The following is a 27,134-nucleotide window of genomic DNA, read 5'->3' as shown; positions in this document are numbered from 1 at the left end:
GCCAAGCATGTCTCCAGACCTAAATCCTATTGAGCATCTGTGGGGCATCCTCAAATGGAAGGTGGTGAAACGTAAGGTCTCTAACATCCACCAGCTCCGTGATGTCTTCATGGAGAAGTGGAAGAGGACTCCAGTGGCAACCTGTGAAGCTCTGGTAAACTCCATGCTCAAAAGGGTTAAGGCAGTGCTGGAAAATAATGATGGCCACAAAAAATACTGACACTTTGGGCCCATTTTGGACATTTTGACTTAGGGGTGTACTCACTTTTTTTGCCAACAGTTTAGACATTAATGGCTGTGTGTTGAGTTATTTTGAGGGGACAGCAAATTTACACTGTTATACAAGCTATACACTCACTACTTTACATTGTAGCAAAGTGTAATTTCTTCAGTGTTGTCATATTAAAAGATATAAAAAATATTTACAAAAATGTGAGGGGGTGTACTTTTGAGAGATACTGCATATATATATATATTTTTTTTTTTAATATACATACATTTTTCTATATCTCACAGAAACACTGGCTTTTGTGTGCTCTCTACGATTTATCATAGCTGCGATTTATCATTGGCATCGGTGGTGGCTCACCTTCCTATGCCAACTATAGAAATTTTTAGCAGTGCATATTCAAGTGATTGTGGTATATACAGATGGTGAGTGTTTCTTTACTGTATGCCCTTCCGTGTTGAGTTAAGACCTTCGATGAGAATAATGCAATCTATTATTCATTTTTTGTATGAATTATATATCCTATGTGGTCGCAAATTTGGTCAATATATGCATATGCAAATATCTATAAATATTGTTCATTTTTCTGTATTGATTGTATTCGTTTTCCTATAGTTACAAATACCCAAAGTTTTAAAATTTGGAATTAAATAAAATTTATACAATTATTGTGTTGTGGCACCATTAAAATCCCCTTCTTTTTTCCTACTTTTTTGGGATGAAGATGCCTTTGATCTATGGGTGGAGGTGACAAATTCAAAGATATAACAGACTTACTGGCCTGATCAGCAGGTAAAAATAAGGGAAAAAAGCTAAAAAAATAAAAATAAAAAAATACTACTAGGCCTGCTAAACAATACATGTCTTCATTACATGTTAAATGGAAATGTTTTTCTTTCCAAATGGTATAAGCATATTCGAGTTTTCCAAATCTCTGCAGAAATAGCTATAGACCAGATTACTGTAGCAATTTAAAAATGTAGCAGACGCTAATATTTTATATGCCAGGGATCTGGTTGATAATATTTTTATTATAAATCCATAAAAAATAATTACTACATCTTTCAGATAACTCTCTATTAAATATGATTATTGCCTGAATAGATTTATAGTGAAAATAAATATTAACTATATGAACAGGGTACATACATGTGATATTGATAAAACCTCAAACCAACGTAATATGCCAGGTAACTTGTAAGCTGTAAAGAAAGTTGTTCTTTCAATCCACATAGACTGTAAGACAAAATAAAGATTGAATTATTAAATGCTGAAAACCAGAAAAGGCATAAAAAAGGACATATGTTAATCGTTAATCAAACTTAAAAAATGAATTCTTACAAATCCCAATTGTCTTGGAGAAAGAGGAAAAAATATTTCGTCCCTTTACTTCCTGTCCCAGAGATAGAACAGGAGGTGAGAGTAACTCCTTTCATAGACAGTTGTCAATGAACCAGATATCCTCATTAGTAGATTTCCCTTTACCTTTTGTTATAGTGATAAACATAAAATTATCACCTAAATTCACTTTCTGTCTCAGGGACATTAGGTATAGGTTGAATCTCTCCAGTATTGACAAGGACAGCAAACAAATATGACAAAGGTTCTAACTCATCCCTGCACCACTAAAACTAAAACAAAAACTTTGCTTAATCGTGAAAGTTCCACTACAAAAGGTTGTTAGAACCAATCGTGACTTCTACCAAACTAGAAGTGAATAAATCAGTTCTGCTATTGGTTTCTCTGGTGGATTTGATTGGTTCTAATTTACCTTATAGAAGGAATATTTAGATACTTGGAGTTAGCATTTTCAAAATACAACAGAAAAGGCTCCTAGAAAACAAATTTCCTTGTTCGAGTTTTCAGGTAAAGTAGAAATATAGGCAAAACTTTGTCCTTCATTTTGGATAGAGCAAGGGAGGGCTATAACCCCCATCAGATTTTTTTTCCCCCATCTGTGTCCCATTTTGATGATTTACCTACATTTCCTGTCCCATAGCCCATCAGGAAAGGAGAGGAAATCCTTGCAAATTAAGGGAATCCCTTGGGGACCCTAGGTCACCAGAACTAGTGTCTCTATTGGAAGATTTCCCCTCTAATACTTTTATGGGGACAACCCGAAGTTTCTTTTATTTAACTTTTAATTATAATGGTAAACAGGACAAATAAAGAGGATGAATCTTCTTAATGGGGGCACAGACAGCAAATAAAAACTGCCAGGGGTTCTATTTTCTCTCCAGTCTATCCAAAACAAAAAAATTGCCTTTAGTTATTCCTTAACTAGTTGCCCACCGCCCGCCACAGAAATACTGTGGCAGGCAGCCTCTCCTGTGCGAACTGCCATAGGTAAACGTTGGTCACGCGCGTGGCTCGGGGACGCGCCATCCATCCCCGCGATGGTCTGATTCGGTACAGAACCGATCGGTTATAAAAATGACAAATCTTTCCCCTAGTTTCTAGACGTGATAACTTTTGCACAAACCAGTCAATATACACTTTTTGGGATTTTTTTTTGTAAAAATATGTAGCAGAATACAAATTGGCCTAAAATGATGAAAAAAATGTATTTTTAATTTTTTTTTTTTTTTGGGAATGTTTTATAGTAGAAAGTAAAAACTATTGTTTTGGACCACCACCCCTATCTTTAAATGTAGCTGTGTCTTAATGTAGATTTTATATCATGTACCAATAACATTTTGTATTTTATCTATTTGTTGAAGTTGTGCACATTAAGTCCATGAACTGCAGTTCAAACCCTCTTGTGATCTAAATATTTGTTGGTTACTTAGATACTATAAAGATGACAATGGATTCTTATAATATAAACTTGCCTTTAGTCTTGTGGTAGTTGCTCCCTCATTGTGTAACACTCAGGGCCAAGCCATCTTACCGAATGGGCATGCTGGGCAGTTGCCCGGGGGCCCCACTTGCCTGGGGGGGGGGCCCCATCTGCCCAGCGACCCAGCCCCAGCCAAGCGTTAGTCCCAATTCCCGTGTGCATCCTGCCGCCAAACTTAGCAGGTGGCAAGCGCCTGTCGGCCCTGCGCTGCTGTCAGGCCACTTGGGCCGTGGAGAGGGAGCCCACAAAAGCAGGAATGCCTGTCCGCCTCCACGGGAACAGGCACACACAGGACAGTCGAGTCTGACTCCCATACGTGTGTGTTCCCAGGACCCAGCCACCAAACTTGGAAGCTGTAATTACCCTGGTACTGCTGTACCAATAAATATAGCCTTATCGATAATTTGCATTTTTATTCTCGTGGGTGATTGTGTAGGCAGGGCCCCAGTAATGCTCTTAAAATGGCACTGGTAACACTCACACGCAACATAGATTTATGTCCTATAACACAGCTATATCTACATTCTACCAGCAACTGACTGTACTTGTAAATGTTTTTGTATGGGTAACCCCATTGTTGGGGAAATTGCGAGGTGGGTGGGGTATTCCTTTTTTTGGATAAAAATGTTGGTTTCTATATGTAAACCATGTCAAAATCTTAATAAGAACTATTTAATTAAAAAAATAAATTGTTAATGAGCCACAGGTTGCAGAGGAGAGTAGGACAAACCCCCAGAAATGTTTTAAATATTTTATTAGTAAAACTGTCAGTACTGAGCATGTAGGCCCTTTATAAGATAATTTAGAATGCTGACACTGCCCCAAAATAACCACAATGGCTCAAAATGTATATGAAACAAGACCAGGATCCCCTCAACCTAATGGTTGACAAATTAAAGGTTATTAAAGCACCTGGGCCCAGTGGCGTAGCGTGGGTTGTCACAACCCGGGGCAAGGCAAGTAATTTGCGCCCCCTAAAGCGCGGGAATTTAGCACTTGAGCTAGAGCAGATTCCCTATAGATCCCCCTTTAGAGCAGGGTCCTTATAGATCCCCCTTTAGAGCAGGGTCCCCAAAGATCCCCCTTTACAGCAGGGTCCCCCATAGATCCCCCTATAGAGCATGCCAGGGTCCCCATAGATCCCCCTTTAGAGCAGGGTCCCCCATAGAACCTCCTTTAGAGAAGGGTCTCCATAGATCACCTTTTAGAGCAGGGTCCCCATAGATCCCCCTTTAGAGAATGGTCCCCGTATAATCTATGGGGACATTTCTCTAAAGTGGAGAATCTATGGGGACCCTGCTCTAAAGGGGGATCTATGGGGACCCTGGCCTGCTCTAAAGGGGATCTATGGGGATCCTGCTCTAAAGGGGGAATCTATGGCATAGATCCCCTTTAGAGCAGGGTCCCCATAGATCCCCTTTTAGAGCAGGCCAGGGCAGGTCCCCCATAGATCCTCCTTTACAGCAGGTCAGGGTGAGGTGAGGTCCCCCATATAGATCCCCCCTTACAGCAGGCCAGGGTGAGGGGAGGTCCCCCATATAGATCCCCCCTTACAGCAGGCCAGGGTGAGGTGAGGTCCCCCATATAGATCCCCCTTACAGCAGGCCAGGGTGAGGTGAGGTCCCCCATATAGATCTCCCACCTTACAGCAGGCCAGGGTGAGGTAAGGTCCCCCATATAGATCCCCCTTACAGCAGGCTAGGGTGAGGTGAGGTCCCCCATATAGATCACCCCCCTTACAGTAGGCCAGGGTGAGGGGGATCTATATGGGGGACCTCACCTCACCTCACCCTGGCCTGTTGTAAGGGGGAGATCTATATGGGGGACCTCACCCTGGCCTGTTGTAAGGGGGGGTCTATATGGGGGACCTCACCTCACCCTGGCCTGCTGTAAGGGGGGATCTATATGGGGGACCTCACCTCACCCTGGCCTGCTGTAAGGGGGGATCTATATGGGGGATCAGGTCCCCCATATGGATCCCCCCTTACAGCAGGCCAGGTTGAGGTCCCCCATATAGATCCCCCTTTACAGCAGGCCAGGGTGAGGTGAGGTGAGGTCCCGTTCCCCATTTAGATCTCCCCCCTTACAGCAGGCCAGGTTCCCCTTAAAATAGATCCCCTTTACATAGTCTTCTCACAGTCACGCAGTCAGACAGTGACTAGTACAGCCAGAGCCAGTACACTACTCCTACCTTTTTTTCACCTGTCCCGACCGACCCCAGGCTAGGTTTTCCTCCTGGCTGCTGCAGCACCACTGTCACCAGGCTCTCTGGCCTCGTCTCACCTACCTTCTTTGCTGAAATTGCTGACTGTCCTGTCATCCTCCTCCTCGCCAGCTTCTTCTGCTGCTCTGCTGGCCTGGTGTGGTTCTTCTCTCCCTGTCTCCCGCGCTGCGCTGGGCGGCCGCTGCACTGGTTAGTCCCTCCCCCAGCCAGTCCATCTCCGGACCGCACGGCGCACACCTGGCCTGTCTCCCCCCACCACCACTCCACAGTGGGCGACGCCGGCTGGATCGGTTTGGGGAGCCGAGCGGAGCTGCCAAGCCGAGCAGTGACAGTGAGCCAGGGGCAGAGTCGAGAGTAGACTCAGCGGGCGGCGGCCAGCCTATGACAGAGTGAGTGACATCTGGCATGACATTGCGGAGTGGATGCGCCCCCCCCCCCAGATGTTGCGCCTGGTGCGGCCGGCCCCCCCTGCACCCCCACGCTACGCCACTGCCTGGGCCACATGGCTTGCACTCACATGTCATCAAAGAGTTGATCTCTGCAGTGGTGGGATTCAAAAATATTAGTAACCAGTTCCAACTTTCAATGCACAGTGACCAGCGTGCCCCCTTTTAATGCAGAATGACCAGCGTGCCCCCTTTCAATGCACAGTGACAAGCGTGCCCCCTTTCAATGCACAGAGACCAGCGTGCCCCCTTCAATGCAGTGACCAGCGTGCCCCCTTCAATGCAGTGACCAGCATGCCCCCTTTCAATGCACAGTGACCAGCGTGCCCCCTTTCAATCGACAGTGACCAGCGTGGCCCCTTTCAATGCACAGTGACCAGTGTGCCCCCCTTTCAATGCACAGTGACCAGCGTGCCCCCTTTTAATGCAGAGAGACCAGCGTGTCCCCTTTTAATGCACAGTGACCAGCGTGCCCCCCTTTCAATGCACAGTGACCAGAGTGCCCCCTTTCAATGCAGAGAGACCAGCGTGCCCCCTTTCACTGCACAGTGACCAGCGTGCCCCCTTTCAATGCACAGTGACCAGCGTGCCCCCTTTCAATGCACAGAGACCAGCGTGCCCCCTTTCAATGCACAGAGACCAGCGTGCCCCCTTTCAATGCACAGAGACCAGCGTGCCCCCTTTCAATGCACAGAGACCAGCGTGCCCCCTTTCAATGCAGAGACCAGCGTGCGTGTGCCCCCTTCAATACAGAGATCATCATTCGTGCCCCTGCCCCCTTCAATGCAGAGATCATCATTCGTGCCCCCTTCAATGCAGAGATCATCATTTGTGCCCCCTTTCAATGCAGAGACCAGCGTGCTGCGTGCCCCCTTCAATGCAGAGATCATCGTGCCCCCTTCAATGCAGAGATCATCATTCGTGCCCCCCTTTCAATGCAGAGACCAGCGTGCAGCGTGCCCCCTTCAATGCAGAGATCATCGTGCTCCCTTCAATGCAGAGATCATCGTGCCCCCTTCAATGCAGAGTAAGCAGTGTGCCAACTTGCCAAGCCCCCCCCGAGACCAGTGCACTTGACTTACCTGTTGTAGCGTGGCTTCTTCTCTTCAGTCCCAGCGTCTCCTCGAGTCCTCCCGCCTCCTCCTCCGCCAATGGCATTGGCCTAGGAGGAGGAGTATCCGTGTGACAATAGCGAATTTTCATTCACTATTATCACACAATGGGTGGGCTTGGGGCACACTGCTCTGCGCCCGGGCCCACCCTTTCCTACTAGAGCCAAATTGTAATAGGCAGGGAGTCGGGGACTGTCTGGGAGGCGGCGGCGGGGCGTCCTGGAGGAGAAAGGGGTGACGTCACTGGTTGCTAGACGCTAAGCGGCTCTAGCCTAGCAACGAGTGCAGTGTGTGGGCTCCGGCCACCTACATGCAGAGAGAGAGCGCCGACAGAGGACAGAGAGAGCAGCAGAGCGGTCAGCGGTTCAGGATGATATACAGATGATCACAACTCACAAGGCGGTTCTGCAAACTTCCAAATATTTAGTAACCGGTTCTGTGGAACCGGTGCGAAATGGCTGAATCCCACCACTGGAGCTCGTTTATTTCACAACAATACAGGCAATTTAATATACTTACAGCAAATTCATTCTCTGGATCAATGGACCCCTTTCTAACAGGTCTTGAGTAGTGAAATCTCTGCACATAATTTGATTTATAAAAGCTGTAAAACATATAGGATTGTTAGGTAAAATAAACAATGGTGTAAACTTTATCTCTTGTTCATGATCATACTATAATTGAATACCCACTTAGAAAATTCTATCCCATAAAGTCATACAAAAAATATTTGCATACATTTTGTTGAATTTTTTTACATTTTAGATGAAATTATTAGCAACAAAATTGGGAACCTTAACTTATAACATATACAGAGATAATTCATAACATTGGCAGTTTCTATTTTGTAGGGATCTACAAATTATAAAAGGATTTTTGTAGTATTCTGTAATGTAATATAGTATGTAATGTAGCATTTTGCTTAAATATGACAAAACAAATTTGAAATATATGTGTTTAGTTTAAACAGCAACTACATTAAGCATATAAAGCAATTCACTGAACTGCTAATGCAATCCAGAAAACATTGCAATTTTGCTAGTTAGAATATTTACCACGTTTTAAAGTAGCTGAAAAAGAATCTTTCAGAATCTGTAATACTACAGTTTAATGAAGACACGCTTTTGATTGATACCTACTTTATTATTTGGTCAGGTACTGGTTTGTTTCTAAACTGGGGTTGCTCCTCAAGCACAGGTTGAACTGTGAAACATTGAATGTCTGCAATGCCAAATTGTTAAGGTGTAAACATAAGTCAAACATTCAACATCACCTGCTATATCCAACAGTAGTTGTCAGCTATGGAATGCTATAATAATACTATCTTAAACTAGAAGATTTCTGCAAACTGGCTGAAAGGGAAAATGTGAAACATCCTGAATTCTTGGAACTGTAGCAATAACTGAGACAGCGGTGGAAATACACAAGATGAGTTTGAGCTGCATTCAATAAAAAAATCAAACTATTCAATAATCTTCCAATGTATGAGAACTAATATGGCTAATGTATTAAAGTGATATTAAACTCTCAGTAGCACTTTTAGTAGCTGATATAATCACTTAGTATGCCTTTTCTCTATCTTGTAATCCTTGCCTAAGTTCATGTTTAAGCTGATGATAGACTGCTGCCCCAAGTTTCCTGTGTCATTGTGGTTTCTTACTCTTGCAGCATCCTATATAGTCACCCTAGCATGTAGGGGCTAGAGTCGTGCCTCCCTATACAGAGTGCAATATTAGAAACACGCAGCCCCGAAGTCTAGGACAGCAGGGCACTCCCCTGCTCCTTTCTCCTCCTCCTCCCCATCCCTTCTCCAAGCTAAGGTCGGCCATACACAGAGCATAAAGTAGTAAATGGAAATAGCCCCTGCGCTATCACTGGTGGTTAAGAGGAGGATCAGAACAAATGTGAGAAATGGGATCAGCTGCAGTTCTTATCTCAGCCTTTCATAAATAACTTATTAAATCACAATAGGTATAATATTGAAGCCGCGCTTATCCTGACATAAATAGCATAAAATAACATTTAATAAGTGTAATCGTGCGTTGGTAAATTAATTAATTGCTTCATAGAAAAAATATTAATAGTAAGTGCAAAGTGCTAGTAGTGCCACAGAAGTGCAATGATTAAAAACATATACATATGCATAAGTGATCCATAGGATATAATCTGTTGTGAACTAGGTGTGATGAAACTAGGTGTGATACCCCCCCCCCCCTCACCCCTGGAAGGCGTAAGGAGTTTTAAAACCCCCTCCCAGCAGCCTTTACACACAGTGTCACTACTGTCACTTTATATGTATCTATTTTTGAAGTCACAGTCAGCCCCTACACTGGGACGGTCATCTTGTTTGCATACTTATTGATTCTTTCCTGCACCGTTATTTTGCACATAGCACTTTTCATCACACCTAGTTCACAACAGATTATATCCTATGGATCACTTATGCGTATGTATATGTTTTTAACCATTGCACCTCTGTGACACTACTAGCACCTTGTACTTACTATTAATATTTTTTCTGTGAAGCACAGAATTAATTTACCAACGCACAATTACACTTATTAAATGTTATTTTATGCTATTTATGTCGGGATAAGCACGGCTTCAATATTATACATACACAGAGCATATTTCTTTCCTACAACCACAGGTTACAGGAAAGAAATTTGCTTAATTCCCCCATCAACATAGATAGTGTTAATGTGAGAAATCCTCCTGCCAGGCCAAGGTGTCCCTGCCAGGAGAAGACAGGGATTATTGCTAGAAGCTATAGCAGCCACTAGTGATAATCCTTGGTAAAACCCGGCATTTTGGTTGTACCCAACTTGATTGATCAATCAACTTGGTATACTCAGCCTGCCCATACATGGTTCAAATCTTGTCTGGTTCCTGCTAAACTGACCAAGATTCGAATCGTATCCCGCCTGCCTAACAGACTGGCTCAATACTAGACTGTCCACTTTTAACTCTTTCCTGTGAATACCAGAAGTTCAGGGAAACAGCCCTGAGGAAGCATGAGCCAGCAGCATTGAATGTTGTAAACTCATAATGTTGGGGTAAGATTTTTAACATTTAATTTCCTGGGGAATGTTTTTTTTTTTTTTTTATTGTGCTCAATGTGTTAAGCTAAAAATGCTGCGTTTTGCCGAGCAGAGAGGCGAGCACGATGGGCCACCAGCAGCTGTACTGGAGTCACCCGAGGAAGTTCGGCCAGGGATCCCGCTCCTGCCGTGTGTGTTCTAACAGACATGGACTGATCCGCAAATTTGGACTTAACATGTGCCGCCAGTGCTTCAGGCAGTATGCAAAGGACATTGGCTTTATCAAGCTGGATTAAACGGGTACTTGGATTTTTGGACAAGATCTTTGGCCATAAATGAATATTTCAGATGAGATGTGCAGTTTGTACACAAGACTTTGAAGAACATACACATGTGAATTATGTTGGTTTACATCTAGCAGTTGGTACTCAAGACTTTAAAGAACAAACACATGTGAATAAATAGTTTATACCTAAAAATGCTGAGTTTAATACTTCTTTAAGAATTGTCTTTGATACTTCAGGTTTGTTTCCCTTCTTTTAATACATTTTTCAATAGAAAATAGTGTATTTACGAAACCATGTTGTCCTCAGGACATGTAAAAAACAATACATATTGTAAAGCTTAAAGTTCTTTCTATATAATATTCTTCAACTTTTTTATTTTGTGTGTTGCATCTGCCATGACCACTTGTTTTTGGTGAACTTCAAACCTAAATCCTTGCTTCTGCCATTGCTTTCTATTTGGACTTGTCTTTTGCCTGGTTCATGTTTTGCCACAGGCCACAGCTGCCTATCATTTTCTGCCTCCCTTTTCTTTTCTTTAGGTTTCTCTCCTCCATAATCTTGCATAGCTAAATTTCTTGTGAAATAATCAAAACATTGGCAGCACACCTCTTTCAATTGTTATCGCATGCTCACATTTAGCATCATAAACCCTTGTGATATATAGTGGCTATGAGACTGATGTCCTTTACACACAGACACACACAAACACCACTTTTTTGAGAGTGCCTAACTGAGGATGTTATACTTGACTCAAATGCCTTGACGAAGTCAATGAAGCATACAGTAGATATGTTTCCTGTTACTCATTGATCCTTTTTGGTAGCAAGGTTTTAGTGTGGTGATGCTTTTGACGACGTTTGGTTGGAAGCTGTTACATAGTTACATAGTTACATAGTTAGTGAGGTTGAAAAAAGACATCAGTCCATCCAGTTCAACCTCTGTTCTGCAGTGGGCCAGTTTTATCTTGGCATTATGAACCTATGCAGTTGTACTTTTGATACAAACTTAACCATTTTGGCTCTCAGACCTATTTACCCCTTATGGACCAGAGCAAATTTCAAATTTCTGCTATGAGCCTATTTATTCTGCAATAGTTTTGTCATTACTTAACATAACGTAATACATACGTTGCTTTTTTAAGGACAAACAAGGCTTTCTTTTTGTGAATATTATCCTGCAACAATAATTTTTTTTCACAATCCTTGGACAATTAAACGTAATAAAACTAAACAACCGCATTTTATTCTGTAATTCGCTCTGTTTAAAACATTAGAATTATGATTTTGGTACAAAGCATTGCAAAGTTATTTACAAATGAAGTAAAGTGGTTTTAGTTATTTTTTTTTCAATTTTGCGCTTTTTTCAGTGTGATATGTGTAAATATATGTAAAAGGTGTAAAAATATTAATGAACAAAGCAAACAAAAACAGAAAAAAAGATTAACTAATAGATAATTAAAGGGATCAGAGCTCTGGTTGCCAAGCAGTGGAGTAGCTAGAAAAAGGACTCAGACAATGTAGCCACAGAGAAAGATGTGGTTTGTTCCTGGGGGGAAATACAGACAATAGGCTCGCCTTCCCCAGGTATTTCTGAGGGGGTGAGTCAAGGTAATTATTCAGGGATGCCCAGTTGTCATTTCACACTACTGTCCTCTGGGCTGAAGTTCTCTTAACCCCTTGCAGACTCTGGACGTATTAGACATGCCAAAAAAAATGTCATCAGTGGGCACATCCTGTCTAGTACGTCTAGTCCTTCTGTTCTGCTGCCGGGATCCCCCCTGTCCCAGTACCCAGCAATTCAGCTCTGAATAATCACAGCTGCATTGCCGCATACACAGAGAAGGTCCCGGCAGCAGGAGCTGTAAAAAAAAAGTCGTCTTGCAATGTTTATCAACAACATTGCTCAGCCATGAATACAGAAAGCTCATGAAACATTGTTTCATTTTGCAACTTTCTGTTTATTAGTTTGCAGATCAAAGGGATGGACTTCCATCTGTAGATGAAGTCAGTTAAAGCAACCTGAAAAGTTTTTTTTTTTTATTAAATGGTCCTCTGTTGAAACCCTTTTAACACTTAGTTTAATGTAATCAGCCCTAATTAACTCCTTTTCACCTTCTCCATTAAATTATAATTTTCCTGGTGACTTTTTTTTCATATTTTATTAACTAATATTTACACTTTTTTCTGCTTGTGTTTGCTTTGTTCATTACTATTTATACACCTTTTACACATATTTACATGTATCACACTGAAAAAATGCAAAATTAAAAAATAACCTACTTTACTTCATTTTTAAATAACTTTGTAATGCTTTATACCAGAATCAAAATGTTAGTGTTGTTTTAAACAGGGCAAATTACAGAATAAAATGCATACTTTTTATGTGCAGTAACACTATTTATTTTTAATCAAACACTACTCAAAAAAAGAAAAAGGGCCTTCTGTTTAGTTTTAGCACGTTTATTGTTGCAGGACATAATTTGTAAAAAATAAAGCCTTGTTTGTCCTTAAAAAAACAATGTATAGATTAGGTTGTTATCTTGAGTAATGACAAAATTGTCACAGAATAAACAGGCTTATAGCAGAAATTTGAAAATTGCTCTGGTCCATAAGGGGTAACAGGTGTGGGAGCCGAAGTGGTTAAAGGTATCCTCTGGGGGTTCTTCTGCAAAATAAACGAGGTACCCCATCCAGCAGTCTGTATATGGCATGCTTTATAAAAAGTAGGTATCTGATGTGCAAAGAAACTGCAATGGGTCCTGTGATAATTATTAGCTAAACCCTAAACTGCTCATTCACCATACACCCAAAGTCACTAAAACTCCCCGGCAACTGTGGAGAGAAAGTAATTACTGCCATTATCCTGCTTTACCCTGTTTTCTGTGATATCATGTTGTTGACTGAGTTTTCATTTGACTTGTAACTAAACAGCTATTGTTTCAACATGGCATAATAAAGTAGAAAGCTACACATTATCAATGCAACTATGAGTGTATACAACATATAGAATATCAACGTATGGAATATTAAGGATACATTGTCCAGGAGAATTTTTTACATCATCTCCTGGGTTTGAGGTTGTATTCAGTTTTTCTGAAAATGGAAACTGGCCCATCAGCTGTGTCAAAAAATCTTCTCTCCGCTCATATTCTTTTCCTCGATAAATAAAAACTTTATTCTATAAAATTATAAGCATTTCAGTGTGAAGTCAGTACCATTAAATTAGCACATACACCGAGGGTAAAATGACAAATAATAGAAAATAAAAACTATTCGTAAACAATTAGTGTATGCAACTATATTTGTAACGATGGAGATTATTAAACAAACCCCATACAACCCATGATTTTAAATCAGCTAATACAAAGGCAATTATTAAAACTTAATTATTTAACCCCTTTATTCATACCTATGATTTTTTTCTAACATTTGTTGTTTACAAGTTAAAATCAGCATTTTTTGCTAGAAAATTACTTAGAACCCCCAAACATTTTGTATATATATATATATATATATATATATATACACACAGAAGTCTTTCAAAAGCAATTTATTTGGAAGGAATACACTTTCATAAATAAAAACAAAACAAAAACCAAACAGTAAGGTTAGCACAATTTTTTGTATAATGGGACAGATGATGTTACGCCTAGTAAATAGATACCTAACATGGCGACACTTTGAAAAAATGTTAACGGTTACCTGTTTTTTTTTTTTTTGTTTTAAATCAGAATAAAATATATTAACAACTTTTAACAGTAAAAAAAAACAATGCACATTCCGAAGTATTACATTATACAATACTTTCGCAAAATTCAAAGTAGAATAATGTTCTTGTACAAAGACAAAGCAGGTTTTTAAAACCAATTGCAACTGAGATGTCATTAGTCGTTATATCTTACAGTGTATGCATCCCTAGGTATGGTTTAAGAAGACATTCTCATATCTCTTCCCCAGTACTTTAAATAAACTCACTCCAAGGGAACAAACAGAGCGATTGAGTTCCCACTTTAAGTTATTAGCCTATCAATAATTAGGTCCAATGGAGCCAAGTCAGGGGAAGCCAGCATCCCCAGATCTTATTTAACCGGGTCAGGCTGCCTCTATGCTGATATATCAAGCGCTCATATCTCAAAGTTAATCCCATGTTGGGGTCTAAAAGACCCCAAACCCCTCCTCTGCACTTAAAAAAGCATTAAAAATGCCAAGTTTGGCTGTTTTGAATACTGTCATTTTTTTTTAAATCTGCCACCTTTAAGGCTCCAGTAACCAGAAGTGATGTCATGACATCTCTTCCGGGTTTCTACATCGGAGACCCAATCAAAGCTGAATCCAACTTTGTTCAAGTCTTCAAGCTCATTCCTGGTTCCTAGAGGCTCTAAAGAAGCTTGCTAGGAAACCAGGCAGGCGAAACCTATAAACCATGGGTTACACCCCCATGGTACTTTAAGCACCTTCCCACTGGGGTCAGATGGACAGAACCTGAAACATTAAGAAATAGGAATGATTTCTCCAAGAGCGAAGCATAGCTAGCTGACACATTAGAGCAGCTGATTGCCAGGGGGATACACAGTGATTGAAGACAGGGGCACTGACAGGCACAAACTGATCACTGTTCTCAATGGAGACCTTATGAGATTCAACGCACTGTAAGTCGGCTTTATGCCTATACACTGCATCTGCAGTGACCTGTATCCTATATTCAGCATAGCCACCCAGTATACCTGATACTCAGGCTTATCCACTACTCAGGATTCCCCATCTCCCCTGTGGTGTCCTGTGGTGCATGAGTCTGTCACAGTGCACAGGGGATTTACCAGATTATTTAGTACCACACAGTGAGTTCTGCAATTGCTCCAATGAGTCATCCCCTTCCCCTGTTGTACAGTAGACCACATTAACACATGCCTGCTATTTTGTGCTTCTGGGTCCAGAATGTTTATGTTACATAGTTACATAGTAGGTGAGGTTGAATAAAGACAATAGTCCATCCAGGTCAACCTGTGTAGGTGTGTGTGACTGTAATCATCTAACAAAGCCCTCAATCTCCTGATCCTTGAGATGTAAGTCTAAGAGTCTTTTGAAAGTCACCATACTACCCGCAGAAACCACCTCTTGTGGTAGACAATTCCACAATCTTGTAGCCCTAACAGTAAAGAACCCCCCACGTTGCCTGAGGTTAAAACGCTTCTCCTCTAATCGCATTGTATGTCCTCGAGTCCTCATGCAATTCCTTCGAATGAACAGCTTTTCTTCTAAGCTGAGATCCCCATTAAGATATTTATAAATTGCTATCATGTCCCCTCTCAGACGTCTTTTCTCCAGGGAAAATAAATCGAGCGATTGCAGCCGCTCTTCATAGGTAAGGTCCTCCAACCCCCTAATCAGTTTAGTTGCCCTTCTCTGGATTTTCTCCAGCTCCAACACATCCCTCCTGAGGACTGGCGACCAGAACTGGACAGAATACTCCAGATGCGGTCGGACCAGAGTTTTATAAAGTGGAAGGATTATAGTCTTATCTCTGGAATACATCCCTTTCTTTATGCATGCTAATATTCTGTTGGCTTTGGAAGCTGCCGCTTGGCATTGCATGCTGTTGCCTAATCTATCATCAACTAAGACTCCCAGATCCTTCTCCATTTTTGATTCCCCCAAGGGTTCCCCTCCTAACGTGTATTGTGTTTTTATGTTTTTGGTCCCCAAGTGCAAAACCTTACACTTCTCCACATTAAACCTCATTTGCCATGTCGTTGCCCACTCCGTAATTTTGTCCAGGTCATTCTGTAGGATATCTGCTTCATGCTGTGCAGTTATTGCCCTGGCCAATTTTGTGTCATCTGCAAAAACTGATAACGAACTACTGATCCCGTCCTCAATGCTGTTTATGAATAAATTGAACAAGGTTGGTCCCAGGACTGAGCCCTGGGGCACCCCGCTTACTACCTCAGACCAGTCTGAGTATGCGCTGTTTATTACTACCCTTTGGACACGGCCTTTTAGCCAATTCCGTATCCAAGAGCAAACCCTGCTGTCGATACCTGCAGACCTTATTTTATAAATTAAGCGCTTGTGGGGAACTGTATCAAACGCCTTAGCGAAATCCAAGTACACCACATCCACTGGTCTCCCCCTATCTAGCTCACAGCTCACTTCCTCGTAGAATGCTAAGAGATTGGTTTGACAAGATCGCCCATTTGTAAACCCGTGCTGGTTACTACTGATGATGTTGTTGTCTTTAGCATACTCTACGATATAGTCCCTTATCATCCCCTCCAAAAGTTTACATATTATTGATGTCAGACTGACAGGCCTATAATTTCCCGGGATATGTCTCTGGCCCTTTTTGAATATCGGAATCACGTTAGCCTTCCTCCAATCCCCTGGTACATCTCCTGTCCTAATACTGTCAGCAAAGATCAGGAACAGTGGTCTAGATATAACCATACTGAGTTCCTTGAGCACTCTCGGATGTATGCCATCCGGGCCTGGTGATTTGTTTGTGTTAAGTTTATCCAGTCTTTCCCTGATTTCCCCCTCTGTTAGCCATAGTGGCAAGTCCTGTGTATTACTACTAACCATACAGTCATGGTCAGTGTACCCTTCCTTTTCCTGCGTAAAGACTGACGAGAAAAAAGAATTCAGCACGGTTGCTTTTTCAGTGTCCTCTGTAACCATCCTCCCATCATCGCTAATTATGTGTGCAATATGCTCTGCCCTAGTTTTTTTGCTGTTGATATATTTAAAGAATTTCTTTGGGTTTTTTTTACTATCCTCCGCTATTTGTCTCTCAAAGTTGATTTTAGCCATCTTGATTTCGTGTTTACACTTATTATTTTCCTCCTTGTATTGCTGGAAGGCCGATACAGTGCCCTCTGATTTATATTTCTTGAAGGCCAATTTTTTTCCCCTAATAAGTTTTTTAACGCTACGGTTTAGCCAGCCAGGTTTGGCTTTGTCTCTTCTAAATTTATTCCCCATAGGAATGCACTGCAAGATGCCTTTGCTTAATATTGTTCTAAAGCATTCCCATTTTTCCTCTGTGGTCAGTGATCCCAGGGTTTGGTCCCAGTTTACCCTTTCCATCAATGAGTACAATTTTGGAAAGTCTGCCCTTCTGAAGTTTAGGGTTCTTATGTTCCCCACTTGCCTTTTTATATTGTTATTTATACTAAATGTGATCATCCTGTGATCGCTAGAGCCCAGGTTGTCCTGGACTCCTACCTCCGAGATTATGTCTGGGTCATTAGTGATCAATAGATCCAGGATAGCATTCTCTCTAGTAGGGGAATCCACCAACTGCGACATGTAGTTATCCTGTAAGGTTTCCGTGAATAGCCGGGCCTTATGCGAGTGTGCAGTCCCCTCTTCCCAGTCAATGTCGGGATAATTGACCTATTAGTGCTAAAAATTCCAGCTCTACCTCCTCCCCTTGGTTAGGTGGCCTATAGCAAACCCCCACAACTACTTTTCCCTTATCTTCTTCCCTATCGAGTTCAACCCACACAGTATGTGATTTTAATTTAATAACAGCGTTGGTATTTGGTGAATTATGGAGGGTTGCTACATTTATGTCAATGTTTTTTGTCTTTTTTAGTCCAATAAACTTGTAAACTTTTTTACTGCATAAACATCTGGGGTCACTTGATACCTGCTTCTCTGGGAAACTTTCCCTTTTTTTTTTTATACAGTATGTGATTTGGTATGTAGACCCACTCTTATATATGAGGAATTAATGGATGCTTATATTACCATAGACTGGTTCCCCCCATGTGGGGTGAGCCTAACCTTTTTATTTGTTGTAAGTCTAAGCTTTTTATATTGATTTGTATTGTAACTGTTGCATCTCCCTTTATAATGTAAAGTACTGCACAAACTTTTTTGCATATAAATAAATCCTATAATAATAATAGTATTAATAATAATAATAATAATAATAATAATATTGGGCTTTCTCATTTTACAACTCTAATGGCACTCATAAAATTAGTGTCAATAAAAAACATTTTACCCGGAGGAATGTTGGGAATCCTTGACCATAATATCCAACTGCAAAGTAATCAGGCTTTGGACGGAGAATTTTCATTATGTTTTCATAAAATTTTGCTTGCTGTATCTGCCGGTGGGAAAAAAAAAAAAAACAAAGCAAAATGAATTAAGATATTTCATGGCCATAGCAAAACTGTTGATTTTTATGGGCTTTTTATGTAGTTATAAATGACAATTACGCTTAAACTAGTAAAAGAGAAAGAGACACAATGAAATGCCATTTGACCGATTCATGAAAAAGCTTTCAGACCACCAGGTTTATACTGTGATTATATATACCCAAAAAAGTTTAGTTTTATCTTTCTTTTGTGGGTGCAAGTTCTGACTCCTGCAGACTCTCAGGATAGAATCATACAGTAACATCATACAGCTTTCAGGTATCACGCAGTTACTTGAGAACAGGAAGAATCAATGAACTATTAAGAGTGCTCACCAGCACCCTCCAAGTTAATTGAGAACTACAGGCTGTCAGCCTTAATGGCTGATGGTACTTGTAGTCTATCTATTCACAGGAAACTGAAGAAATATTGTGTCTGTGTGGGCAGAGCCCCTCACTGCTGCTCTGTTTTCAAGTTGTGATAGAAAGTGTGGGGAGAAGATCCCCAGATGCTGAAACACGTTACTAAAAATGGGTGGAACGTAACATGTTCCAAAGGTGTGCTTATCCTTTAATAAATTTGACAATAGCAAATAATCAACTGGCAAAATTGTTTCTCCAAATTCTGACAGAAGTGCATGCTTATATGATTTCCAGAAATTGTGCATACTCTTTTGACACCACATTTACCTGTTCACTGACATTTAGGAGCAACAAAGAATTAGGTAAACATTTCAATCTCAGTAAAGAAACAGTAATATCTTGAGGATGTCATCTGTAGACGTTTGTTTCCATAGAAATGCTGCTTTCCATTCTACTAGTGAAACCTGGACTTGAGTCACTAAACATCTGTAAATTAGATGCAATAGTTGCATCACAAAAGATTGCTTTTTTATTTTCTCCTGATTCATAATGCAAATTTTAACATTATATTTGAAGCATATGTGAATGCAAAGTACCATAAAAACATATGCCTAATTGTGCAGAAAATGTTTGTTAATAGATGTTCCTCTCTCACTTTTTTTTTAATTTGAAGAAAAGTTCTGGCCAGGTCTAGCGGGCTTAACTGTTAGGGGTCTGCCACATGGGAAAGGACCTGCAGTAGTTAATGACATACTAAAGGGACGGACAGATCGCATTCATATTGTAGGAGAGGCTCATTGATTAGGGAGGCAAGATTAGGGATAGTGGCATAGGAACCAGTGTTAATTTTGGCATCAAATTTTGATTTCATTTTAGTTATAGTCTTTTGACTAAAATGCAATTGTAGTTTTAGTCCCACTTCTGCAAGTGTTTTCGTTTTAGTCATATTTTAGTAGACTAACATCTCCAAAACATTGTAGTAGCATACCATAATTTTAGTCAACTAAAATGTGTTTACTTAATATGTAATGCATTATTTCTCCTGGAGTAAACAAATCTAATCATGTTATTATTTATGGAATTAGGTTTGAACAAACTCAAAGATACAATATCTCACAAAAGTAAGTCCAGCCCTCACATTTTTGTAAATATTTTATTATATCTTTTTATGTGACAAAACTGAAGAAATGACACCTTGCTACAATGTAAAGTAGTGAGTGTACGGGGCGTGGTTCGTCAATGGCTCCGTGAGAGGCCGAGCAGTGAGGAGCTCTGCTTGGTGGAGGAGAGCGCCGTGCAGTGAGTGTTTAGGCTCCCCCCCTCCCCCGCTAGGTGCAGAGCGGGGCCCGAGGCTCACAGAGGACGGTAATGGGGAAATCCAGGCTCGGGGAGCCATAAAGCAGCGGTGGTGGCAAGGAAGCAGGCGGTCATACGCTGAATGTGCGGGACCCTGCCTCAGAGTGAGAGAGGTACAGCATAGGGTGAAAGACCGTGCGGGTCGGCGCGGGGCTGAGGGGCTGTGGAGGAGGAGAGCCAGGGTCGAGTGCCAGCTGGGACAGTAGATGCGGAGGTTGCTGGTCTCCCCTGTATATATGACTCAAGCAGCCAGCCCGGAGCAGAAACAAGCCCTAGAGAGAAGGACAGACATTACCTCATATTTTCTGAGATACACAGTGGCATCACGAAGCACTGTTGGGACCAAGGCATCACAGAAACGCCAAACAAACTCAGGAATGGCAGTTCAGCAGAAAGGGCCCAAAGCTACAAACACTCAATCTATTGGGGTCTCTGCTGGTGGGAAGAAGCCTTTAGTAATGGATATATCGCAGGAACAAAGGAACGAAGAGCCCAAAGAGTCCCTGACTATGCCGCAACAGCCCCAAATACCATCAACAGCGGAGTGGGGTGAGTTTGTAAAGCTGATCCCGATGAAACGGGATATCCAAGATATGGCTGCAGCAATCGTGAGTGACATTAAAATGGAAATATGTGGTTTAAAACAAAAAGTTGACCAAATTGAAGGCAGATTGGTGAATACAGAGTCAGTACAATGTGATTTTGAAGCCAGAATCTCTGAATTAGAAAGTTCACGAGCACAGTTGCAAAAACAAGTCACCTGGTTGCGGCTGCAGCAGGATGATGGCGAGAACCGCAGCCGGAGGAATAATATTCGACTGCGGGGCTTGCCTGAATCCGTAAAGGGCCCAGAGCTCAGAACCATGGTAGTGGGTATTTTGAATGGTGTGTTGGAGAGACCCCAAATGGAAAAATTGGAAATTGACAGAGTGCACAGGGTTAAAGCACCCCAAAGGATGGTAACAGAACTAATCCCAGATGCCCTGATTAGGATTCACCTGTTTTCATTTAAAGAAGACATAACGAGACAAGCATGGGCAAAAGGGCAGATTGAGTATGAAGGTTTTCAGCTGAAATTGTTGCCAGATCTTTCACGGGGGACCCTAAAGATGAGAGCCGCAATTAAACCCCTCTTAGAGGTCATTAGAAAAGTGGGAGCAACCTATTTTTGGGGACACCCCTTCCATTTGAAAGTGGTGAAAGACAGAGAAACATTCTTATTGAAATGGCCAGACCAGCTCCCCGGGCTCTTTACATTTTTGGGGTGCGCCCCGATCCATGTGAGTGACTGGATAGATGTCCTAGGAAACTAAGTCATACAACATGGGTGAAATTTGGAGCAGATAGGTGTGGGAGCAAAACAGATGCTCAGGACAAGGAGACATTAATACAACAAACCTAAAAGTGCTGCACACAGGTTCCTGGCCTATTCCATGTTTTTTTTTTTTTTTGTATTTATTTTTCCGGTTTTTCCCATGCGTTTTTTTTTTCTTTTGTTTGTTTCTGGGGTTCTCCCTATCTCCTCTTCTCCCTCTCTTTCTGGGAGGGGGGAAAGTTAAGATGTGTGGAGGTCCCTGGTATCCCCACACCCGCCTCGAACATTTGCTTTGTCAAGATATGGGCGTTTTTTCTGCATTTTTTTCTGTTTTACTTCTTATATGTCCTTACTATCTGAGTCACCCTCGAAGGGGAAGGGGGGGGGGGGGTTACTTTTAGTGTGATTCGTGTTATTTTTTCATGTTTTTCTTATGGGGGATTTGTGGTGTGCGTTTTTGGATTTTTTTTTTTTTTTTTTCACAGGAAAGTTGGATATTATATATTTGTATCTGTAGAAATCAACTATAACTTCACAAGGTGTTTTTTTTATAAATTTTTTTTTTGTTTGTTTCTGTTCGTGCCCCCGCCAGCCATGGAGGGCCGGAGCACGATCTTAAGGGTTAAGAGGGAAGGGGGCACTGAGGTAGAGGTAATTTGAGAGTGTTCCCTCACTTCGTGCGGGACACGCTTAAGACATAAAAAAGAAGATATGTGAGACTTAATAATATCAAATTTAAATCACTATTAGGGTGTATACAGAGGATATAGTGACTCAGGGAATAGTTATAGTTAATAGCAACTAGAAGTGAGTAAGAGAGATCCTCCCAGGACCTAGCGTAAGTCTGAAGGGTTAAGATGGAGTTGAAGGGAGGGTAGATGTTTTGCAGAAGGGGGGGTGAGGGGGCCCTCAGGAAGGAAGATGGGAGAAGGGGGAGGGGAATCCATAGAGTGATAGGAGTAGAAGGCACAAGCAAGGGATCTGACCATGTAGCAATCAAGTCCCCTTTATCTGCGACCTGGCTCGGGGTAGTTTGACTAGATTGGGAGGCGTAAGAGGGGGTCTCTGGGGCGGGGGGGGGGGGGGAGTAGGACATTGACATTATGTGAAGGGAGGCGATCGTCCACCGAGTTAGAGCTCCTCTAGCTGGACACTTTAAATTTATAGTTTTACTGTCTGCCAGTGATAAGATACGGACTACATCCTTACCACCACGGTAGGGGTGAGAGGGAGTAGAGCCCATTTTCTTAGCTCCAATTTTTGGAGCCCAGCCTTTTCTTTTTTTTTCTTCCCTCTTGTGTTCTTGAAGGAGAGTGTCCAGGTACAGTGGCTTGCTCGCGGGGTTTTTGGAACCACGGCCCCCTCAGTAGATAGCGCCTGGTTGCGCTGGTTTAGATAACCATTAGAGGGGGGTAGGGGTAGTGGGTATTAAACAGTATATACATACTTGTGTGGGTGAAGGGGGGTTTCTTTTCTTGTCAAATTTTTTTTTTTTCGCATAGGTTGTGTGGCCGTAGGGGGCAGGGGACCGTTCCACAATGGTGGCTGGAGGTGGGGCGACCCGGGGGGGGGGGGGCATCAGGTTGTAAGATTACGACCTATAATGTGAGGGGACTATCAACCCCACAGAAGCGTAGGAGACTTATGGGGGATCTAAAACGAGATGCTACACAAATTGCTTTCATTCAGGAGACCTACTTCCGCAAAGATGCAGTACCAAAATTGTACAATAAAGACTTTCCATGGGTTTACCACGCTACATCCCCTATTGCTAAATCAAAGGGTGTGAGCATTTTAATATCAAGTGCTATGAATTGGACCCTGAAAGAAGAATTGGCTGACCCAATGGGTAGGTTCGAGTTGGTGAAGGGGTGGATAGGACGGGTCGAGGTAACCCTCGTAAATGTCTATTTTCCTAACTATGAGCATGTAATGTTTTTACAGAAAATGATTCCAGTTGTCTTGGAATTCCGGGAAGGGCACTTAGTGATGGGAGGTGACTTTAATTATGCCCCAGAACCTCTGTTGGATACCTCCAAAAGAAGCTCATATATGTCATTTGCTAAATTACGAAGGCTACAAAAAGAGATCTCCCTCCTGGGCCTCATCGACCCATGGAGGTTGATGCACCCAGGGGAGAGAAATTACACTTTCTATTCTCCAATCCACAAGGCATATAGTAGGATAGACAGAATCCTGGTTACCCAGGCAGACCTGCCGTTAGTGACAGACTCAGATATCAGAGATTTTTCAATCTCTGACCATTTTCCGGTGTATGTGCGTATAGAGTGGGAATCAAAAAACTGTAGTCCAAGATCATGGCGCATAAATGAGGCCTTATTACAATCCTCGGAAACGGAGGGGAAGATAGATGAGGCGTTACATAACTACTTTTTGGAAAATACATCGGAGTCGCTCTCACCTTCCACGATCTGGGAAGCGCACAAGTGCGTGATAAGAGGGGTTCTGATACAGTTGGGTGCACAGCGTAAAAGAGAGCGAGAGGCGAAAATTAAAGAATACCTAACTAAAATTGAACATCTGAGTAGACAGCATAAGAGAACGCTTGCGGAAGTTCACTTGATCCCTCTCATGCGGGTAAGAGAGGAATTGAATCAGATACTTTTCCAAAAGACAGTACGAAATATGTTATGGTTGAAAAGACACCTGTATGAATACGCAAATAAACCAGGGGCGATGCTGGCACGAGCATTGAGGGGCCCAAAAAGACTAACTCAAATTTTACGTCTTAGAAATACAAAAGGTGGGGAGGTTCACACTTCAGCTGACATAGCAGAAGAGTTCTGCTCTTTCTATCGGTCACTATATAACCTACCGGAAATAGGGAGCAAGAAAAGTTCAGAAAAGGGGAAGCAGATAGAGGAGTATTTACGAGACTCGGGCATGCGTACACTTTCAGAAGACCAAGTACTGACTTTGGAAGGCGAGATATCGGGGGAAGAGCTGGCCGCTGCGATTTCACAGACCAAGGCACATAAGGCACCTGGCCCAGATGGCTTTACTTTAAGTTATTACAAGAAATTTGGGGAGCGTTTAAAGAACCCCCTACTATCACATTTCAATGAAGTGGGAAGAAGAGCGGCGTTCCCTTTGGATTCTTTACGGGCGCATATTACTCTAATACTTAAAGAGGAGAAGGACCCCCTGTGTTGTGGCAGCTATCGCCCGATATCTTTGATAAATGTAGACACAAAACTATACGCAAGAATATTAGCAAATCGGCTCTTACCACATATGGCAGACTTGGTCCATTTCGACCAAGTGGGCTTTATTCCTACCCGGGAGGCCCGGGACAATACAATCCGAGCCATAGATTTAATACATCGGGCACGTACATCATGGAAGAAGATGGTTCTCTTCGCAGCAGATGCGGAAAAGGCCTTTGACAGGGTGGCGTGGGATTTTATCCGGGCCACCCTGTCATACATAGGCCTGGGACCACAAATGCTGCAATTTATACTGGCACTTTATACGGTCCCTACGGCTGCGGTTAGGGTAAATGAATGGAGGTCGAGTTACTTCCCTATCTCTAATGGCACACGGCAGGGGTGCCCTCTATCCCCGCTTATATTCGTGTTGTGTCTGGAACCCCTATTGTGCAGAATTCGGAGTTCTCCGGATATAGCGGGAATCCAAAGCGGGGGGGAACAACACAAAGTGGCCGCGTTTGCGGATGACCTGCTGTTTTTTGCTACTAACCCTTCTCTTTCATTACCAAATATTCTAGACGACCTGAAAACATACAGTGGGTTCTCTAATTATAAAATTAATGTAACTAAATCAGCGGCACTCAACGTATCGTTATCTGACCAAGAAGAGAGAGCACTTCGAACAGCGTTCCCGTTTCAATGGGCCTCAGATACGCTGAAATACTTAGGGATACAGTTAACGGCAGATCCCGCAGATCTCTATAGAAAGAATTACCTTCCGCTTGTAGGAAAGATTAAAGCAGATCTTAGAATATGGCAGCTGTTGGCAGTGACGTGGTTTGGGCGCTGTAGCATTATTAAAATGAATGTGTTACCCCGTATTTTGTATTTAATGCAGACAATTCCAATAGCAGTTCCAAAAGAATTCTTTCAATCAATCAAGGGCATACTCCGCGCCTATATTTGGGCAAACAAATCCCCGAGAATTAAGATGCAGACGTTGGCCTTACCCAAAGTAAGAGGTGGGATGGGATTACCAGATATCCTGAGATATTACAGGGCGGTCCATATAGTAAGGGTGGTAGACTGGCACTGCAATAAACTTACCAAACGATGGGTGGATTTAGAGAATGAGGAAACAGGTCAGCTAACCCCCCCAGCCCCATGGTCAGTGTTCGAATCAAAAGACGCTATTCTCAAACATCCTACAGTGGGAGCGACTATAAAAGAAACTAAGAGAATTCAGTCGCATTGGAGGGTAGCCCCGGGTATATCTCCGATGACACCGATCTTGGGGAACCTGGATTTTCCCCCGGGGTGTATAAATGCCAGACTCCGTAGGTGGGCTCAGAATGGTAAAAGGCGCCTAGGTGATATATGGCAAAATGGGCCTATGCCCTCCCTAGAAAACGTAGGACAGGTGCAGGAGAATCGCTAGATTATTTCAGCCTTTATCAGTTGTATAATTATATTAGATCAGTTCGGCAGAAAGGGTATGCACCACGAGAGCTAACGGATCTGGAAAATATGTGTAGAACAGGTAACGCGACGGGCCATTTGATCTCAAGGTTCTATACACAATTGTCAGAAGATGAGGGAGACCAACAATTGCCGTTTATCCAAAAATGGGAGCAGGAGTTAAACACTGTGTGGTCAAAAGAGCAGATAAATAAGATCCTGAGATTAGTTCACCAATCGTCACTAGATTGTAAGATCCAAGAGACAGGGTATAAAATTCTAACCAGATGGTATAGTCCCATCACTATTACACAGAATAAAAGAGGCGGTCTCAGGAAAATGCTGGCGGTGTGGATTGGAGGATGGAAATATGGTACATATTTTTTGGGGATGTAAAAGAGTGCGGCCATTTTGGAATAAGATAGCAGTGGCTATAAAACATATAGCCAACGTGGATATACTAGAGGACCCCGCGATGTGCTTGCTGCATTTGACAGGAAGCTCAGTGCGGAGCTACAGGAAGTCCCTGACTCTGCGTCTGTTGAATGCAGCAAGGGCATGCATACCTATTTTCTGGAAACAGACAGTGATCCCAACTTACGAGTTGTGGTGTGGGAAGGTTAACGAGATTTTTAAGATGGAAGAACTGTCCGCCATATTGGGAAATTCAGAGGATCAAGTTAAGTTGAGATGGAGACCCTGGGTGCAATACCTGGAAGCCAATTCTTCTTAAAGGGAGTTTAAGAGAGGATCACCCTGGGCAGAGCCTGGTCCAGGCTGCGGTGGGACGGTCCCCATACCCCTTCTGGCGTACGGTAATATAGTATGGAATACATCTTCATACGAAGAAATGTTGGGAATGAGTGCATAATAGTATAAAAACTTTCTTTTTTTTTTTTTTCTGTGTTTTTTTTTTGGTTTAATTGGGGGGAGGAGGGAGGGGGAGGTAAGGGGGGTGGGGTTTGGTCAGATCATGACAATGTTTGTTTGAAATGTATGTATATATAAAAAATCACCAATAAAGATATAAATTAAAAAAAAAAGTAGTGAGTGTACAACTTGTATAACAGTGTAAATGTGCTGTTCCCTCAAAATAACTCAACACACAGCCATTAATGTCTAAACCACTGGCAACAAAAGTGAGTACACCCC

At 42.2% G+C, this 27,134-nt stretch overlaps 1 protein-coding gene across 1 annotated transcript in view; it reads right to left on the bottom strand.

The window, feature by feature from the left end:
• Nucleotides 1–27,134, bottom strand: part of DOCK2 (dedicator of cytokinesis 2) — a 349,654-nt gene that overhangs the window by 74,298 nt on the left and 248,222 nt on the right. The window contains exons 40-44 of the mRNA XM_082254918.1: nucleotides 18,186–18,290; nucleotides 13,214–13,355; nucleotides 7,990–8,071; nucleotides 7,370–7,454; nucleotides 1,379–1,465 (exon numbers count right to left, since the gene is read on the bottom strand). Of these exons, the coding sequence (XP_082111044.1) occupies nucleotides 1,379–1,465; nucleotides 7,370–7,454; nucleotides 7,990–8,071; nucleotides 13,214–13,355; nucleotides 18,186–18,290 (501 nt within the window). The remainder of the gene's footprint in view (nucleotides 1–1,378; nucleotides 1,466–7,369; nucleotides 7,455–7,989; nucleotides 8,072–13,213; nucleotides 13,356–18,185; nucleotides 18,291–27,134) is intronic.

This window comes from Pelophylax lessonae (assembly GCF_965119305.1).
Source record: "Pelophylax lessonae genome assembly, chromosome: 4".
In the NCBI taxonomy this organism is placed as follows: domain Eukaryota; kingdom Metazoa; phylum Chordata; class Amphibia; order Anura; family Ranidae; genus Pelophylax; species Pelophylax lessonae.
This window is presented reverse-complemented; position numbering and strand designations above follow the sequence as displayed.